The 20,055-nt window shown below is 42.5% G+C and overlaps 1 protein-coding gene across 8 annotated transcripts in view; it reads left to right on the forward strand.

Annotated features, from left to right (window-relative positions):
- TJP2 (tight junction protein 2) overlaps positions 1-20,055 on the forward strand; it is a 132,851-nt gene that overhangs the window by 29,256 nt on the left and 83,540 nt on the right. For 4 of the 8 annotated variants that reach the window (XM_022573551.3, XM_030763787.2, XM_089913279.1 and 1 more), the window contains exon 1: positions 19,055-19,210. The exons of 2 other annotated variants lie outside the window; for them this stretch is intronic. In XM_022573551.3, the coding sequence (XP_022429259.1) occupies positions 19,151-19,210 (60 nt within the window). In that variant the 5' untranslated portion in view covers positions 19,055-19,150. Of the gene's footprint in view, positions 1-19,054; positions 19,211-20,055 lie in introns of those variants that run through there. 2 more of the 8 variants (XM_089913277.1, XM_089913276.1) reach the window with 2 other exon arrangements.

The raw sequence follows: 20,055 nt of genomic DNA on the forward strand, positions 1-20,055 counted from the left end.
TGAACTGACAGGGCTGGGAGTGGATTTTGTTTACTGAGATGTTCTCTATGGAGCTCGTAAAGGTTCCAAACATAAGACAGATGCTTGCCCAGACCCCGGAAGTGGTTTTCCTGAAAGTAGATTTCTAGGTAGGATCTGTTGCTTTAGTCAAATGACTTAGAGGGGCGGCATGGAGTATGGCAAAGGAGGGGTTGGAGCCGGCATTGTCTTTGGAGGGAAGGATCTTTCTGACTCACGCAAGCCCTTTCTGATAAATATCTCCCTGGTCTGATTCCCTACACTAGTGACCACATTCCCTTCAACATCAGTTTGGTTTCCCAAGCCAGCGTCTTATTCCAAAGCTCTTTCATGTGTAAACACTGAAGCTTGGGTTTCTGGGTAAATTAGCCTCAGGTGAGCTTGGGTGGTGAGGTTTTTCCCCACATGGCTATAGTTTCAAATCCAGCAAACATTTATTTTATTTGCCAGGCACTGGGCAAGGTGTTTTCACCCATCTTGTTTATCCTCAGAACATTCCTGAGGAGCTATTGCCAGCTCCCTCTTGCAATAAGGAAACTGAGATTCAAAGATTTTAAATGGTTTCCCCAAGATTGCATAGCCTCTGATTCCTAAGTTCAGTGAGATTCCTATAGTAGCAGCTGTTTTCTATACTAACTTTACAGAGCTTGAAGACTTAACTCCTAAACTAGGATAGTAACAGGTTTTTCTCAAGGGCCAGTTCCGACCGATTGATAGTGGCTGCCTGGAGCTAAGGATTCCTAGATGCTGTCCATGTTTGTTGAGTAAGAATGCTGTGATCCGTAAGCCATGTCTGGTATGGGTGGAGGAGGGTCCCTATAGAGCACACTCTTGACCTGAGGTTTCTGATCATCAGCTTCTACCTGCGGCTGTCCTCCTTTACAATCTTGGAGTCGCTGGAGAGCACTATTTGCCTGGCACTTGTTTGTTGCTACTTTAAGGGGCTTTGGTGTTCACTTTTCTGATGTGGCAAAATCACCTTTGCCTCTTTGCTCTCAGGAAGGATGCTAAGAGTCTGGGCAGAGACTCACTTCCTAGATATGGATTCTCACTGTTAGGTAATTTAGATACTTTAGAGTTATTACCAGCTCATCCCATAATATGGGCATAGAAAAGTGAGTTGAAGGTAAAAATTTAAAACTTCTGTGCCCCTGGGAGCCCCTCTGCAGTGCCCTCTCCCCTGGGGGCACCTCATCAGTAGGGGTACCTGGGGAGCTCACACCAGCAGCCCAAGCTCTTCATATGGAATTGGAGACACTCATCACAGTAGCTCTCAAACTTTAACTGCATCAAAATCACCTGGAGGGCTTGTTAAACCACAGATTCCGGGGTCCCACCCCCCAGAATTGCAGCTTCAGTCAGTCTGGGGTGAGGCCCAGGAATCTGCATTTCTAACAAGTTCCCATTCAGGCTCATACTTCTGGTTTCCCAACCATGCTTTGAGAACCACTAACTTGGACAGTACTTTTTTTTTTTTTTAATTAATTTTATGGCTGCATCGGGTCTTCATTGCTGCGCACGGGCTTTCTCTAGTTGCGGCAAGCGGGGGCTACTCTTTGTTGCGGTGCGCAGGCTTCTCATTGTGGTGGCTTCTCTTGCTACGGAGCGTGGGCTCTAGGCATGTGGGCTTCAGTAGTTGTGGCTCACGGGCTCTAGAGCACAGGCTCAGTAGTTGTGGTGCACGGGCTTAGTTGCTCCATGGCATGTAGGATCTTCCCAGACCAGGGATCGAACCCGTGTCCCCTGCATTGGCAGGTGGATTCTTAACCACTGCGCACCAGGAAAGTCCCTGGACAGTACTTTTAACAGCTGCTGTAGAGCATGGTTTGTTTATAGGTGGTGTGTGGCCAGTTTCCCTACCTGTGGTGAAGGGTTTCTTTCCACAAGCATTTAATGAGCACCTCAGACAGCACTGCCTGAGGGAGATTTAGAGGAATGTAAAGGCTTGTCCATCTGGGACTCTAATTTGGGATCATTAATTACATTGCTGTGTGAAAAGGGCTGCTCTCACCCTGTACTGTAAGCAGAAGGCCTGAGGCAGTGATTATGTGACAGGAGGCCTCCTGGGGGAGGTGATATTGGAGAGGAACCTGAGGAGGGAAAGTCGTTGGCCAGGTATGCAAAGAGGGGAAAAGAAACGAGGGGAGCCGGGCTGTGCATCAGAGGCCTGGAGGTGCTGCACTGAGTGAGAAGAAAAGTTGTTTGTGGTGAGAATTCCATTGTAATTCTGATAGGAAGTGAAGTGTCAACCTACAGTGACAAAGGTGGAAGCTTTTTGTTTATTGGAGTGCTTGTTACAGTGTACTTGGTACTGCGCTGAGTGTTCTACCTGCATGCCTTCATTTAATTCTCATACCCACCCTCTGAGGTGTAGGTCCAACTGTAATCTTGATTTGTATTCGTTTCCTAGGACGGCAGTAAAAATAAAATACCGCAGACTGGGCGGTGTAAACAACAGAAAGTACTGTCTCGCGGTCTGGGAGGCTAGAGGTCTGAAATCAAGTTGTTGGCAGGGTCGGTTCCTCCTGAGAGTTATGAGGGAAGGATCTGTTCCAGGCCTCTCTCCTTAGCTTGTCGGAGGTCGTCTTCCCTCTCTGTGTCCAAATTTAACCTTTTTATAAGGATACCAGTCATACTTGATTAGGGCCCACCGTAAAGACCTCACTTCAACTTGATTACCTCTGTACAGACCCTGTCTCCAAATAATATCATATTCTGAGGTAATGAGGGCTAGAACTTCAACATGTGAATTTGAGGAAACACGATACAACTCATTACACCATTTTACAGATGCAGAAATGGAAGCTTAGAGGGTTTAGATAAGCTGACCAAATCACACAACCGTTGGGTCCAACCATGTAAACTTGCCATTTTTATAGCTCAGAAACAGTTGAATAGTGGCAATGTCATACTTTAAACCTAAGAAGTAGCAGAACTGGGGCTTGTCGAAACCCAGGTCTGATTCACCTTGTGCTCTTTCACCCAGTGCTTCAATTCGTTTACTAGCTTTTCCTTTTTTTCTGCTGTTTCCTCATGGTTCACTGGGAAAAGCAGTGGTGTGGAGATTAGGATACCAAGCCGCTAGGCTGTTTGTTTCTGGTTCTTGAGTTTCTGGATGAGATACTTTTATATTACAGTTTTCTATATTGCCTGTTTAAGGAGAGTGGTCGGAAATTGAGTATGTGAAATTTAAAATTCATTGCTAGTAAAATGTTAAATACCTATACACACACAGGTTATCTGAGTATAGATGTTCTATTCTTTTTTCTGTAAGAAGGGAATTACACCCCACCTTTTTTTTTTTTTTTAACATCTTTCTTGGTGTAAAATTGCTTTACAATGGTGTGTTAGTTTCTGCTGTATAACAAAGTGAATCACCTATACATAAACATATATCCCCATATCTCATCCCTCTTGCGTCTCCCTCCCACCTTCCCTATCCCACCCCTCTAGGTGGTAAAAAAGCACTGAGCTGATCTCCCTGTGCTATGTGGCTGCTTCCCACTAGCTATCTATTTTACGTTTGGTAGTGTATATATGTCCACGCCACTCTCTCACTTTGGCTCAGCTTACCCTTCCCCCTCCCCGTGTCCTCAAATCCATTCTCTACGTCTGCGTCTTTATTCCTGTGCTGCCCCTAGGTTGATTAGAACCACATTTTTTTTTAGATTCCATATATGTGTGTTAGCATACGGTATTTGTTTTTCTCTTTCTGACTTACTTCACTCTGTATGACAGTCCCTAGGTCCATCCACCTCACTACAAATAACTCAATTTCGTTTCTTTTTATGGCTGAGTAATATTCCGTTGTATATATGTGCCACATCTTCTTTATCCATTCATCTGTCAATGGAAACTTAGGTTGCTTCCATGTCCTGGCTGTTGTCAATAGAGCTGCAATGAACATTTTGGTACATGACTCCTTTTGAATTATGGTTTTCTCAGGGTATACGCCCAGTAGTGGCATTGCTGGGTCGTATGGTAGTTCTATTTTTAGTTTTTTAAGGAACCTCCAAACTGTTCTCCATAGTGGTTGTATCAATTTACATTCCCATCAACAGTGCAAGAGGGTTCCCTTTTCTCCACACGCTCTCCAGCATTTATTGTTTGTAGATTTTTTTGATGATGGCCATTCTGACCAGTGTGACGTGATACCTCATTGTAGTTTTGATTTGCATTTCTCTAATGATTAGTGATGTTGAGCATCCTTTCATTTGTTTGTTGGCAATCTGTATATCTTCTTTGGAGAAATGTCTATTAGGTCTTCTGCCCATTTTTGGATTGGGTTGTTTGTTTTTTTTGATATTGAGCTGCATGAGCTGCCTGTATATTTTGGAGATTGATCCTTTGTCAGTTGCTTCGTTTGCAAAAATTTTCTCCCATTCTGAGGGTTGTCTTTTCGTCTTGTTTATTGTTTCCTTTGCCATGCAAAATCTTTTAAGCTTCATTAGGTCCCATTTGTTTATTTTTATTTTCACTACTCTAAGCGGTAGGTCAAAAAGGATGTTGCTGTGATTTATGTCATAGAGTGTTCTGCCTTTGTTTTCCTCTAAGAGTTTTATAGTGTCTGGCCTTATATTTTGAGTTTATTTTTGTGTATAGTGTTAACAAGTGTTCTAATTTCATTCTTCTACATATAGCTGTCCAGTTTTCCCAGCATCACTTATTGAAGAGGCTGTCTTTTCTCTATTGTATATTCTTGCCTCCTTTATCAAAGATAAGGTGACCATATGTGTGTGAGTTTATCTCTGGGCTTTCTATCCTGTTCCAATGATCTATATTTCTGTTTCTTTGCCAGTACCATACTGTCTTGATTACTGTAGCTTTGTAGTATAGTCTGAAGTCAGTGAAACCGATCCCTCCAGCTCTGTTTTTCTTTCTCAAGATTGCTTTGGCTATTCAGGGTCGTTTGTGTTTCCATACAAATTGTGAAATTTTTTGTTCTAGTTCTGTGAAAAATGCCAGTGGTAGTTTGATAGGGATTGCATTGAATCTGTAGATTGCTTTGGGTAGTATAGTCATTTTCATGATGTTGATTCTTCCAATCCAAGAACATGGTATATCTCTCCATCTGTTGATATCATCTTTAATTTCTTTCAGCAGTGTCTTATAGTTTTCTGCATACAGGTCTTTTGTCTCCTTAGGTAGGTTTATTCCTAGGTATTTTATTCTTTTTGTTGCAGTGGTAAATGGGAGTGTTTCCTTAATTTCTCTTTCAGATTTTTCATCATTAGTGTATAGGAATGCAAGAGATTTCTGTGCATTAATTTTGTATCCTGCTACTTTACGAAATCCATTGATTAGCTCTAGTAGTTTTCCAGTGGCATCTTTAGGATTCTCTATGTATACTATCATGTCATCTGCAAACAGTGACAGCTTTACTTCTTCTTTTCCAATTTGGATTCCTTTTATTTCTTTTTCTTCTCTGATTGCTGTGGCTAAAACTTCCAAAACTATGTTGAATAATAGTGGTGAGAGTGGACAACCTTTTCTTGTTCCTGATCTTAGTGGAAATGGTCAGTTTTTCACCATTGAGAACGATGTTGGCTGTGGGTTTGTCATATATGGCCTTCATTATGTTGAGGTAAGTTCCCTTTATGCCTACTTTCTGGAGAGTTTTTATCATAAATTTGTCAAAAGCTTTTTCTGCATGTATTGAGTTGATCATATGGTTTTTCTTCTTCAATTTGTTAATATGGTGTATCACATTGATTGGTTTGCGTATATTGAAGAATCCTTGCATTTCTGGGATAAACCCCACTTGATCATGGTGTATGATCCTTTTAATGTGCTGTTGGATTTTTTTTTGTTAATGTTTTGTTGAGGATTTTTGCATCTGTGTTCATCAGTGATATTGGTCTGTAGTTTTTTTGTGACATCTTTGTCTGGTTTTGGTATCAGGGTGATGATGGCCTCATAGAATAAGTTTGGGAGTGTTCCTCCCTCTGCTATATTTTGGCAGAGTTTGAGAAGGATAGGTGTTAGCTCCTCTCTAAATGTTTGATAGAATTCGCCTGTGAAGCCATCTGGTCCTGGGCTTTTGTTTGTTGGAAGATTTTTAATCACAGTTTCAACTTCAGTGCTTGTGATTGGTCTGCTTATATTTTCTATTTCTTCCTGGTTCAGTCTCTGGAGGTTGTGCTTTTCTAAGAATTTGTCCATTTCTTCCAGATTGTCCATTTTATTGGCCCTTAGTTGCTTGTAGTAATCTCTTATGATCCTTTGTATTTCTGCAGTGTCAGTTGTTACTTCTCCTTTTTCATTTCTAATTGTATTGATTTGAGTCTTCTCCCTTTTTTTCTTGATGATTCTGGCTAGTGGTTTATCAATTTTGTTTATCTTCTCAAAGAACCAGCTTTTAGTTTTATTGATCTTAGCTATTGTTTCCTTCATTTCTTTTTCATTTATTTCTGATCTGATCTTTATGATTTCTTTCCTTCTGCTAACTTTGTGGGGGTTTTTTGTTCTTCTTTCTCTAATTGCTTTAGGTATAAGGTTAGGTTGTTTATTTGAGATGTTTCTTGTTTCTTGAGGTAGGATTATATTGCTTTAAACTTCCCTCTTAGAACTGCTTTTGCTGCATCCCGTAGGTTTTGGGTTGTCATGTTTTCATTGTCATTTGTTTCTAGGTATTTTTTGATTTCCTCTTGGATTTCTTCAGTGATCTCTTGGTTATTTAGTATTGTATTGTTTAGCCTCCATGTGTTTTTATTTTTCACAGATTTTTTCCTGTAATTGACATCTAGTCTGATAGCATTGCAGTCAGAAAAGATACTTGATATGATTTCAGTTTTCTTAAATTTACCAAGGCTTGATTTGTGACCCAAGATATGATCTTTCCTGGAGAATGTTCCATGAGCACTTGAGAAGAACGTGTATTCTGTTGTTTTTGGATGGAACGTCCTATAAATATCAATTAAGTCCATCTTGTTTAATGTATCATTTATAGCTTGTGTTTCCTTATTTATTTTCATTTTGGATGATCTGTCCATTGGTGAAAGTGGGGTGTTAAAGTCCTTCACTATGATTGTGTTACTGTCCATTTCCCCTTTTATGGCTGTTAGTATTTGCTTTATGTATTGAGGTGCTCCTATGTTGGGTGCATAAATATTTACAATTGTTATATCTTCTTCTTGGATCGATCCCTTGATCATCATGTAGTGTCCTTCTTTGTCTCTTGTAATAGTCTTTATTTTAAAGTCTCTTTTGTCTGATATGAGAGTTGCTACTCCAGCTTTCTTTTGATTTCCATTTGCATGGAATATCTTTTTCCATCCCCTCACTTTCAGTCTGTACGTGTCCCTAGATCTGAAGTGGGTTTCTTGTAGAGAGCATATATACAAGTCTTGTTTTTGTATCCATTCAGCCAGTCTGTGTTTTGGTTGGAGCATTTAATTCATTTCCATTTAAGGTAGTTATTGATATGTGTGTTCCTATTACCTTTTTCTTAATTGTTTTGGGTTTGTTATTGTAGGTCTTTTCCTCCTCTTGCGCTTCCTGCCTAGAGAAGTTCCTTAATCATTTGTTGTAGAGCTGGTTTGGTGGTGCTGAATTCTCTCAGCTTTTGCTTGTCTGTAAATGTTTTAATTTCTCCATCGAATCTGAATGAGATCCTTGCTGGGTAGAGTAATCTTAGTTGTAGGTTTTTCTCTTTCATCACTTTAAATATGTCCTTTCACTCCCTTCTGGCTTGCAGAGTTTCTGCTGAAAGATCAGCTGTTAACCTTATGGGGATTCCCTTGTATGTTATTTGTTGTTTTTCCCTTGCTGCTTTTAATATGTTTTCCTTGTATTTAATTTTTGAAAGTTTGATTAATATGTGTCTTGGTGTGTTTCTCCTTGGATTTATCCTCTATGGGACTCTCTGTGCTTCCTGGACTTGATTGACTATTTCCTTTCCCATATTAGGGAAGTTTTCAACTATAATCTCTTCAAATATTTTTTCAGTCCCTTTCTTTTTCTCTTCTTCTTCTGGGACCACTATAATTCTAATGTTGGTGCCTTTAATGTTGTCCCGGAGGTCTGTGAGACTGTCCTAAATTCTTTTCATTCTTTTTTCTTTATTCTGCTCTGTGCTAGTTATTTCCACTATTTTATCTTCCAGGTCACTTATCCGTTCTTCTGCCTCAGTTATTCTGCTATTGATTCCTTCTAGAGAATTTTTAATTTCCTTTATTGTGTTGTTCATCACTGTTTGTTTCCTCTTTAGTGCTTCTAAGTCCTTGTTAAACATTTCTTATATTTTCTCCATTCTGTTTCCAAGATTTTGGATATCTTTACTATCATTGCTCTGAATTCATTTTCAGGTAGACTGCCTATTTCTTCTTCATTTGTTTGGTCTGGTGGGTTTTTACCTTGCTCCTTCATATGCTGTGTATTTCTCTGTCTTCTCATTTTGCTTTACTTACTGTGTTTGGGGTCTCCTTTTCACAGGCTGCAGTTTCGTAGTTCCTGTTGCTTTTGGTGTCTGCCCTCAGTGAGTAGGGTTGGTTCAGTGGGTTGTGTAGGCTTCCTGGTAGAGGGTACTGATGCCTGTGTTCTGGTGGATGAGGTTGGATCTTGTCTTTCTGGTGGGCAGGACCACACCCGGTGGTGTGTTTTGGGGTGTCTGTGAACTTATTATGATTTTAGGCAGCCTCTCTGCTAATGAGTGGGGTTGTGTTCCTGTCTTGCTAGTTGTTTGGCATAGGGTGTCCAGCACTGTAGCTTGCTGGTCGTTGAGTGGAGCTGGGTCTTAGCGTTGAGATGGAGATCTCTGGGAGAGCTTTCACCATTTGATATTACATGGGGTCGGGAGGTCTCTGGTGGACCAATGTCCTGAACTGGGCTCTCCCACTTCAGAGGCTCAGGCCTGACACCTGGCTCAAGCACAAAAACTGTCAGCCACCCGCCTGGTTGATGGGAGGAGTCTTGGTCAAAAGCAGATTCTGGGGAATTCCCTGGTCCAGTGGTTAAGACTCCGTGCTTTCACTGCAGGGGACACGAGTTCGATACCTGATTGAGGAACTGTGGCAGGCACCTGACACTTGAGAGAGCAGAATGGTTTAAAGTCAGAAGAAGTGGATGAAGTGATGTCTCAGTCACTCTCTGGTTGTGGAACCCAGGCACAGCCCAAATCTCCCTCAGCCTGTTTCTCGCATTAATGGAAGTTTGGAAGAAGTTGATTCCTGTCCTCATGGATGAGTTTGAGGGGTTCAAGACTTCAGTGGAGGAAGTACCTCCACTCAGCCCAAGGGCTCTTCCAACGTTGTCGGGCTCCGCCTGTCATTTGTGGCTGGTGCACCTCCTTCCTGGCCCTCAGCTGAGCTGGAAACAAACACGAGATGTTCTATTCTTAATTTCCATCTCAAACCAGCCTAACTGTTTTAAGCAACGTGCACTTGTATTATAAATACATTTTCTTGGAATTATTTCAGCATTCAGGGATTGAAGCAACTTAATTGTCTAGCTACAGAGATTTCAGACAAATAGTTTTGTCAGTACCCAAAGAATAATTCCATATTTTCTTCTCTAAGTATTTAAAATGAAAGAGCATTGCTCCAAATATGTAGATAGAAAGACTTTGTCATTTTTGGAATTTAAGCAAACTTTCATTGTGAGAAACTGGTGTACCATTGAAGTGGAAGAAAAATAAAAATATGAAGTGTTTAATTTTGAATGTGTTAGTTATATTCTACCATGTTTTCCAAACAAAAATTAGAGTGCATCGTTCACTTATGAAATCAGCAAGACAGAGAGGTGGCCATTGGCCTATCACTGGAATCTGAGATGTCTGGACCTTTTAAGTATAGCACATAGATGAGTAATAGTCCATCTAGGTTCTGAAACATAAATTTAATTATACTCCTGCATGTTTTAGAGAGCCCAGAACCCAAGAATTCAAAGATGACTAGGGGCTTGTGAACCCAGAGCCCCACCTCTCTCTTACTTTTCACAGCCACATTTCTTAAAAGGAATCTCTGTACTTATCACCCTTTTTCCTCCCCACCACCTGCCTCTCTCTTCAGCACTTCATCCTCCACCTATTCCAGACACTCAGGGATCCAGTAACTGGCTTCAAGTACCCTCTAGGCTAAGCACAGCACTGCCTAAGAAAATTTTCATGGACAAGGGCTCTTCCGTGGCTGAGATATGCAATTGAATTTTCAATCAGCAGTTACATTGTGTGTGTGTGTGTGCTGCCTTTATTGGGCTCCTGGTGCTGTGGCTGTGTGGGGAAGGCTGGAGTAAGCTTATTTTATGATTCCCATTATAATAAAATAATGCAATTAGCTTCTGGTTGGGAGGAGTGTCATCACTGGAGCCCTGATTTTGGTACTTCACGTTTTCATTAGTTCAGTGGTTGGTGACAGTGATTTTCAGTTCAGCCAAAAGTTTGATTCATTTAGAGGTAATGTGATTGTAGGGCGAGATTAGACAAAATACCCTGGACAGGAATTCCCTGTTGCTTGCTTCTCTCCATTACCCTAGGAATGTGGGAAATTACCTTGATGCAGTCTTAGCCTCCAAGGACACTGCCAGGCAAGCTCTCCCAGAGATTATGAGACAGAAAGGCTCAGACACCAAAGTGGGGTGTTGCAGTCACACGATTTATTCAATTTGAAAACATGCAGTGAGAAGCAAGGGGAAAAGATTCGAACACTTTAACATAGTTAGGTTAGGATATTAATAGGGTGAAAGGTCCATACCCTGGAACCTGTGCTTGCAATCTTTATATGTCCTGTCTCTGTGCGGTGTCAGCTTTCCCCAGTGATGGTGTGGTCACAAAGACCAGACCTGTGGTTGAACAAGGGGTCTTAGCAGATAAAAGGTGTCTGAAGCCAGCATAGGCTTGCTCCATCGGAGGGACGCAGGGCAAGTATACCTGGCCAATAGCTATAGCTCACTAGTAATTTGTCTGCATTTTGGGACAGAGTATACATGGGGCCAGAATTGGACATAATGGGTGTCACCAATGGGTGATCAATTTAGGATGATTTAGCTGTCAATATGGAGGCAACATGAGCTGGGCTTTATTATGTATCATTAATATTTTATTAGATAGGGAATATTTATTATTAACAATAATATAGTTATAAAAATGTATTATTACATTATATTATATCTAAATAAATACAATTGTAAATTAGATATTATTACGTTTATTAATATTTTATTCAATATGAATATTTACGATTTACTTTGTCCTTCCATCAGAACCCTTCTATTTATAAGTAACATTCTTATTTGTTTCATTCTTTTCATCTATATTTAACATAAAAAACACTCCATTTATTTTGTTTTTTAACATATCTTACACGTTACTAACATACTATGTACACTATAAACGTCTTTTTTTTTAAAAATATTTATTTATTTAGGCTGCACCATGTCTTAGTTGCATGCGGACTTCTTAGTTGTAGCATGCGAACTCTTATTTGTGGCATGCATGTGGGATCTACTTCCCTGACCAGGGATCAAACCTGGGCCCCCTGCATTGGGAGCGCAGAGTCTTACCCACTGGACCAGCAGGGAAGTCCTGTACACTATACACATCTTATGAATTGCGCCTGAGTCTTACAAACTACTTGTTTTCTCATTGTCTATGGAAAATCTTAAGAGTTTCATCCATCTGATTTTTACTTTGTCCTCTATACCAGTTTTTAAAAGAATTTTTAAGTATTTATTCAGCAAATTATGGTATATTCATAAAAATGGAATATTATGCAGCTAGAAAAATGATAATATAGATCTATATTGCCATGAAAAAATTAGTCAAACGATATTCCTATGTAGAAATAACAGGTAGCAAAAGAGCGTGTCTAGTATAGTCCCAGGTATATAACGTTACGTATGATATCTACATGCTTACCTGTGCATGGAGGTACCTGGAAGGACGCTCATCGAATTATTAACAGTAGTTTGCTCTGGATGATGACACTTTAGTCGCATTTTACTGTTTTCTGTGTGATCTACTGTATGGCTTGTGTAAATAAACAAGTATCATTTATTTAAAAATAACTGAAATCCAAACATATGTGTATATATAAATACGTATGCAAATCAGCATACCAAGAGGATTATAAGATCAGACCCTTTCGTTTGTAAACCAAAGACGTTTTGCAAGTAGAGAATTATTTTCTGACCTTGGAAATGTTTTACCTCCCTTCAAAATGGTAACCTTCCTGTCTTGGGTCAGAGAATTGTAACCAAGTCCCTTTAGCAGAATGTCCTAAACCTCCCTGATGATAAGACTCACCCTGGTGGGTACCTGCTAAAAATGTAAATTTCCCCAGGGCCCTTCTCAGATCCACTGAATCAGTATCTCAGGGAGGGACCTGGGATGCCTCAGGTGATTCTTATCATCAGGAAAATTTAGGAAGCTGTTCTTATAGAAACAAATGCTATGAGCCATGTTTCAAGCTTTAGAGCCATGTTTCACGCTTCATCGAATGCTTCTTGGAAGTGCCTTTCCCAGGCCCAGCTTCCTTTGTTTTAAGAGGCCTGCACTGTTTTGCGTGGCTGCCCTGGAAAACTGTCTGTTTGCAGCTTTTTTCTAAGGCCACTTTCAGGTCTTAGGATCCTTTGACAGTCAAGGAGACACTTCAACAATTTCAATCTGTGTCTATCAGGGTACTGAGATCTTAGGGCTAGAGGATTGTTGATAATTTTTTTAAAGGAAATTCAGGTGTTGCCAGGGACCCCTCTGGTCTTCCTGGAGGACTTGTGTATCACGTGGACAGTCCCCTGGGCCTCTCTCACCTTGGATTCCCTCCCTTGCATGGGAGATGAGGGCATTTTTCCTTAAAAAGGAAAAGTATTACCTTATTAAAGTGTTTTTCTTAAGGAACTTATTCTGGGAGAGGGACCGCCGGAATTCTTAGCACCAGAATCATATTTGAATTGAGAATTCTAATTCCTGGCTCACTAGCTGGAGTCAAATGACATTTGCGGCGTTTACCTTTCTAATATTGTAGAGGAAGATTTTCACAAATATTCCTCAGCGTTGTTTGTTCGGTTGTTGTGTCAGCAAAACGCCTCTTAAGTTCTGTTGTTAAAAGGAGCCAAAAGGAAAACAACAATAATAACAACCAAAGACTTACCTCTACCCCAACTGTGTGCAATTGTTTTATTGCTGTAGAGGCGAGGGGCCAGACAGCAGTGATGAGAATGGGCTTTGAGTCCAGTAGGTCTGGAGTCTTACCCACCATCTACTCCGTGATGACCTTGGGCAAGCTGTTTTCCTCCAGGAAGTTTGGTTTCCTCATCTTAAAGTAGGGCAATAATGCCAAATATACAGGGGCGATGCGAGGATTTACATTAAATCAGTTAAAGTAGTGTTTGAAAGATTTTGCGGCACACAATGTGCCTTTAATCAATTACTTTATATCCAGGTTTTTTTGGGGTTTTTTGTTTTTTAATGGAGGGTTAACAAGCGTTAACCCTCCCCGTTAAGTCTGATTCCTGATGTGTTCATCCTTTTTGCTCTTACTCTAACCCTTTTCATTGTAGTGATGATAGCAGCAATGCCAACATGTTACCAATGGTGGTAATAATGATGATGATGTTTAAAAAGAGGGGGCCCTTTCTTGGGCTGTTCTCCCTTCCTGCTGTTGTTCCTCTCTGGTCTTCACTTCCCCTAAACAAACCTGCTACCGCCCCCCCACCCCTTTCATACGCCTGCACTGGGCTCTCTGAAACCCTTGATTCACAGTAAATGAAACACTCAGCTGGACTCCACCTCCTTGCTTTAATTTAGACTTGGCTTTCTCCTGAGGGCATTGCTTCCTGATAACTACCTCAAGGGATGCTTCCTACTTTAGATGGAAAGAGAAATCTAAGCAGGAGCTGGCTCTGTGGTCCAGGCAGAGAAGCTCCAACAAAGGCTCTGGGGCAGAAATGAGCTTGGCAGGGTCTCAAGAGCAACAACTACAAAGAAAGGCCAGTGTAGCTCCAGGAAGTGAGGTTGGGAGTCTGCAGCCTGAGCTGTGCTTGGAGAACGCAGCAGGGTCCACTCATGTAGGACGTGGAGGCTGCCTTAGCTCAGGCTGCTATAACAGAACACCACGGAAAAGGTGGCTTAAACAACAGACATTTACTTCTCACAGTTCTGGTGGCTGAGAAGTCCAAGATCAAGGTGCTGGCAGACTTGGTTCTTAGTGAGGGCCCTCTTGCTGGCTTGTGGACGGCCACCTTGTCGCTGTGTGCTTACAGGGCCATTCCTAGGTGCACGCACGTGGAGTTAGCAAACTTTGAAAGTGAGCAAGGATAACATTAAATAACGAAAGGTGAAGGCATGAGGGGCAGAGCAAAACTTTGAATGCCTCTCTCCTGGATGTTCTTTTAGGGGCTGTGGGTGGCTGCTTGTGGAAGAAGGAGTCCTTTAAGTGAATATGCACAGTTATTGGTATGGTCCTTTGATTTGGAAAGTTATGCCGGGCCTTGTCTCCTGAAAAGTGCCCTTTCCTCAGGCAGAGTTTTAACTGTCAGCACTTCAGTCGTACATGTACTTGAGCAATTCTTGTGCCTTGTCATCGTTTGTTTACATGTCTTTCTCTTCATGCTGTGAGCAAGCCCCCTGTTTTATATTGCCTTTATCTTCTGTATACCTACCCCAGGGTACATGCTAGGCATTCAAGAAACACTTATTCACCAGCTCGGTGCTTTGTGATCGCCTGGAGGGGTGGGATAGGGAGGGTGGGAGGGAGGGAGACGCAAGAGGGAAGAGATGTGGGAACATATTTAAAAAATAAAAAATTAAAAAAAAAAGAAACACTTATTGAAGAAGAGTGTCTTTATAATTCTAATCTGCCATCCAGTGTGCAGGCCAATTAAATTGCTCAGTTAGCCTGGAACTTTTCATGTCAGGTTCCTTTGCTCCCATTTAATCATACTTTATAATCATGTTGCAAATATGTATGTAAGCGCACGTGCGTGTGTGTGTGTGTGTGTGTGTGTGTGTATCCCCAAATCTTAACATTCTTGAGGAAATCTAATTAAAAGTGTTTAGTTTATTACATTTATTTGAGGTCTTCTGACTATAATTTAAGGATCTTACACTGTAATACATAATGACAAGTGTTGAAAAATTATCTATTGCACAAACAATAACTAAAATTTAAAAAGAAAAATACACACAATCCTATCCATTCATCAAACCATGTTCTCATATAGTTTCCAGTTCTTTTCTTTTGTAATTTCTTGGTTATTGCCATCAGGATAGATACTTTTTTTTTTTTTTGGCTGCACTGCATGGCTTGCGGGATCTTAGTTCCCCAACCAAGGATCAAACCCGTGCCCCTTGTAATGAAAGCGTGGAGTCTTAACCACTGGACTGCCAGGAAAGTCCCAGACTTCTTTATATAATTTTAAATGATGGCTTGCTATGCCAATTAAGTTGATTTGCTGTAATTTAATAGCCCTCCATCCTTGGACATTGATGGTTTCCACCTTGTGTTATTATAAATAGGCATACAATGAAGTGCTGTCCCACCTCCCAGTCACCCTCTGTCATCTAACTTCCAGTCCCATCTTGCCATTGAAACAGCGCTGGCCAGGATGAGCAGTGGTCCTCTTCCTGGTGAATGTCTTCTGTTGTTATCTTAGTTGAACTCCTCAAAGTTCCATGTTGGCTGTTCTTCCCTTCTTGAAATTCATTTTTCTCTTGACTTTTTGGACACCTTGCACCAGAGGATTTTTTCCTTCCCCTTCTGGCAGTTCCTCTTTTATCTCTACTCTGAGGACTTAAGCTTGCCCCTTAAATATTGGCATTCCCAGGGTTGGGTTCTATCCTTATTCTTCTTCTGCCTCAGTCTTCATCACTTCTCTGAAAAGTCTCTTTATGTCCCATGACTTCAGCTTTCTTGATACATTGGCGATTTCCAAATCTCTTCCTCCACCTCAAATCTCTCTACGCAAACACTCATCAATACCTGGCATATAGTAGATACTTGAGCATCTCCACCTGGAGAACGCGTAGTCCTCAGAACCCAATCAGTCCTTAATCGAATTCACCATCCTTCCTCAAGCCCCTCTCAACATCTGCTCCCACTCCTGTGTTTCCTATTTTGGCAAAAGGCACCGTCATCGACTTCGTTAAGCCAGAAACCTAAGAGTCACCGTAGACTTGCTTCCCTCTTCCTTACCGCGCATCTGGTCAGGCAGGCACCCAGTCTGCTCATTACACTTCCTTAATTTCTCTTGAAGTGGCTCCTTTTGTCTAACTTCATAGCCGCATCATCTCTCACCTGCATTCCCACAAAAATCCTTTTTTTTTTTTTTTTTTTTGCTGGTCTTGTCATTCTTACTGATGCCCCTCCCCACAACTGCCACCCAACTGATCCGTCTTTCAAGAAGCTGACAGAGTGATCTTCATAAAATGCCAGTCTAATCCCTCTTCTGTTGTGTCACAGTGGAACACTGACCCTGCTTGTCTGGACAGCCTTACTTCCTGGCACCTCAAGAGCAAGCCCATGGTCTTCCTTCCTTGTTTCTCTACTTGTTATTTGTTGCCTTCATCTGGAAAGTTCTTGCCCCTCTTTTTGTCTCACAAACTCATTCCTACCTGTCCTTTAGAATGTGTAAGCTACCTCATTTCTGGAAAGCCTTCCCTAAACTCCATACCCCTAGTCTGGTGAGGAACACCTCTCCTAAAAGCCCCCAGACTACCCTGAGTCTGCCAGGAATGTCAACACTCACGTGGTTTCTTATAATTTACTGATTGTCTACTACAATAAACTGACTCTCTGAGGATAGAGCCTAAGTCTTTTATGAGGGGGTTCAGACTTGACAGAAGGTGTTTGGTAATTACTTGTTGGATAGAAGGTCTTCAGAGAAAAAAATTCTAGGAGTGGGGTTCACATGTGCACGCCCACATGTGAAAAATATGTACTACTATAACTTGTTTTTCCAAAGAGTTGTATTGATTTATACTGCCACCAGCAATGCTACTGTATCAATTGAATCACTTTTTTTCAACATCTGAGTCAGAACTATGTATTGTGCCAAAATATTTGTATTTCTACTGTAAAAGTATGTCATCATTTGGAGTAGTGTGATGCAATAGAACTGTCTGCAATGATGGAAATATTCTATATCTACACTGTCCAATGTAACCACTAGCCACATGTGGCTACTGACTGAGCACTGGAAATGTGACTAATGTGACTAAGAAACTGAATTTTTTGTTTCCTTTAATTTCAGTTAATTTTTAAAAATAAATTAATCTATTTTATTTATTTATTTTTGGTTGCATTGGGTCTTCGCTGCTGTGCGCGGGCTTTCTCTACTTGCGGCGAGTGGGGGCTACTCTTTCTTGCGGTGCACGGGCTTCTCATTGCAGTAGCTTCTCTAGTTGTGTAGCTCAGGCTCTAGGCGCTGGGCCTCAGCAGTTGTGGCACACGGGCTCAGTAGTTGTGGCTCGCGGGCTCTAGAGCGCAGGCTCAGTAGCTGTGGCGCACGGGGCTTAGTTGCTCCGCGGCACGTGGGGTCTTCCCAGACCAGGACTCAAACCCATGTCCCCTGCGTTGGCAGGCGGATTCTTAACCACTGCACCACCAGGGAAGCCCTAATTTTAGTTAATTTAAATGTGAATGTATTCAATACTCACATGTGGCAAGTGGTTATCATATTGGACTGTAGAACTCTAGTGAGAAAAAGGAAATCATTCAGCAGATATAATTGCTACATTCTGGGTTCCCTTGTTCCTCTTTAAATGCTTAGTGGTGTAAGCTCATGTCACTAAGGTGTGACCAGTTCACAAATGCTGCCATTGTTATTATTTGTCCGAACCGCCTAATTTGGGAAACATTTTTAAAAAATGGCTCTTTCATCAGGAGAGTAACACCTTACATCAGGAATACAGCCAAAACGTCTAATTCTGGAGACTTGAAGGAAAATGGGAAATGTTACTCACAGTGCTTTTTATTCAGAGGCAGGCACTTAGCCATTCCAGAGGAGGCCAGAAGCCTCACACTTTCAGAGAGGCATCTGCTGTACTTGTTTTTCCACATACACTGCCAAACTTGTTTTGATTAGGCAGGAAGTGAAGCAACTTTTCAGGGAGAGAGCCCGGCATCTGTATCTTGTCAGCTGGTCAGATCAAACCAACATGGTTTCCTTAAGATTTCAAATCCACCATTATATTTTTAATCAGTGTACCTGTTTTGATTCTCCAAATAATTTACATGCTCTTAAAATAAGGAAACGTTTATTTATCGTGCACAATTCTTTATACATAGAGGACTCTAAAACGAATAAATGTACTGAGTTGAATTCGATGAATCCTGCCTGATAAGCATTTGTGACCTACTTTTTTAAAGAAAGCCTTTGAAAAGCTGGTGATGGGAGAGGAGTTTTAATCGCTTTACTGGAGTTATTGGAAATGTGCCAAAGAGATAACCTGGAGTGTATTTTTCTCCAAAGTCGTGTTTTAAACGTAGGGGTACAGTGTGTGTGTGTGTGTGTGTGTGTGTGTGTAGGGGTACAGTGTGTCTGTGTGTGTGTGTCTGTGTGTGTGTGTGTGTGTGTGTCTCCTCTAGGCAGGACAGAAAAAACTTTTCGGTTTCTGCAAACCTCTCCAGAAAGGGTTCGTACAGGATGCGCACGCGACCTTGAGGGAAGAACCCGTGGACAAACAGGCCGCCCAGGGCTCGCTGCTACACGCAAACTTGCAGCGCTCCCCCGGCGGGCGCCCGGAGCCGGACCTGCTGCTCGCAGAGATCGCCCCGGAGCGAACCATCAGGTCCGCCGGTGGGGGGGTTGGGTGTCGGGGCCGCGGGACGCTCTGTCCTCAGGATCCCCCTGCTGCTGCCGCCCTCCTTCGTCCCCGGCCGGGAGTCGCGCGTGACACGGCCCTCTGCGGGCCCCTCGAGGGTGCGGCGCCGGCGAACCCTCCCCCGGGTCGCGCGGGGGTGGTAGCGGCCCGTTTGAGAGTTTCCCGGGCCAGGCGGCGGGCGCAGAGGCGCTGCCTCGGGCCGGGGGCGGGCCGACGCCGCGCCGAGGGGGGAGGGACAAAGGGGTGGGTTCCCGCGGACCGGCACCTGGCTAAAACCCGGCTGCGGGTCGGAGGACCGACCTGCCGCCCAGAGGAGGAGAAGGAGGAGGTGGAGCCGGGTCCTGGACTTGCGCGCCCACGCGGGACCCGCGCCTGAAGATGCCGGTGCGAGGAGATCGCGGGTTTCCACCCCGGCGGGAGATGTCAGGTTGTCTCCAAGTAAGTGCCCTCTTGCGTCCCGCTTGGTTGGGAGAAGGGTCGCGAGGACGGGGCATGGGAGCGCGTGGTGGGCTTCCCAGATGCGCATTAGGTGGCTGGGATTCTCCCATCCGGAGGTGGGGTTGAGGGCAGGGACTAGGTTTCACCGGACAGGGGTGGTGGCTCGTGGCCTCCAGGGCTCCTGGACCCTTTTCTCTGTTCTCTAAAGTCACTTGGATTTCAGGTTAAGTCGGAAGTAGGGAAGACTGTCTTGAACTCTGTCTTGGATCGGTGCTACTTCGGAGGCATCTCGTTGTTCCTGTTGTGTCGCCTGCCCTATGCCTTTGTGTTTTCCTTCTCAGTTTCAAACCGCACTCTCTACTTGATGCAAAATTACAGGCGTGTGTGCGTGAGACAAACTGACAACTCTCTGGAGACCAGAATCCTCTCTTTCCCTTTTAATCAGTTGCCTCTGCAATATAGGTAAAAGTTATTTGCAATAGGGAATGGATATGTACTCTGGTATTATCTTACCTGTCACCAGTTCCTTTTCTTTTGTGTCTTCATTTGTAAAGTTTCTCCTTTACACAGTAGTTTATTTTAAGTTATAAATAATCAGCGTTTTGACTGCAGGGTTTTAACATTCTTGAAATGTGGATGAACTTGGGAGTGAATACTCCAGGGCTTAGTAATGGAAAGGAATACAGCCTCCCACCTCTATTTTAGCTTCAGTTCTTAGGCAGCGCTGCTTCCTTGGCAGCTGTCTGGCCTGAGTAATGGTTGTGGTTTTCCTGCAGTTCCCAGTGTAGACTCATCCCATCCTAGAAATTGCCCTCCCTCCCTCCCTCCTCCCTCCCTCCCTCCTC

This window comes from Delphinapterus leucas, chromosome 6, assembly GCF_059928025.1.
Source record: "Delphinapterus leucas isolate spDelLeu-1000000601 "Yukka" chromosome 6, BTC_Dleu_Yukka2, whole genome shotgun sequence".
NCBI classification, from domain to species: Eukaryota; Metazoa; Chordata; class Mammalia; order Artiodactyla; family Monodontidae; genus Delphinapterus; species Delphinapterus leucas.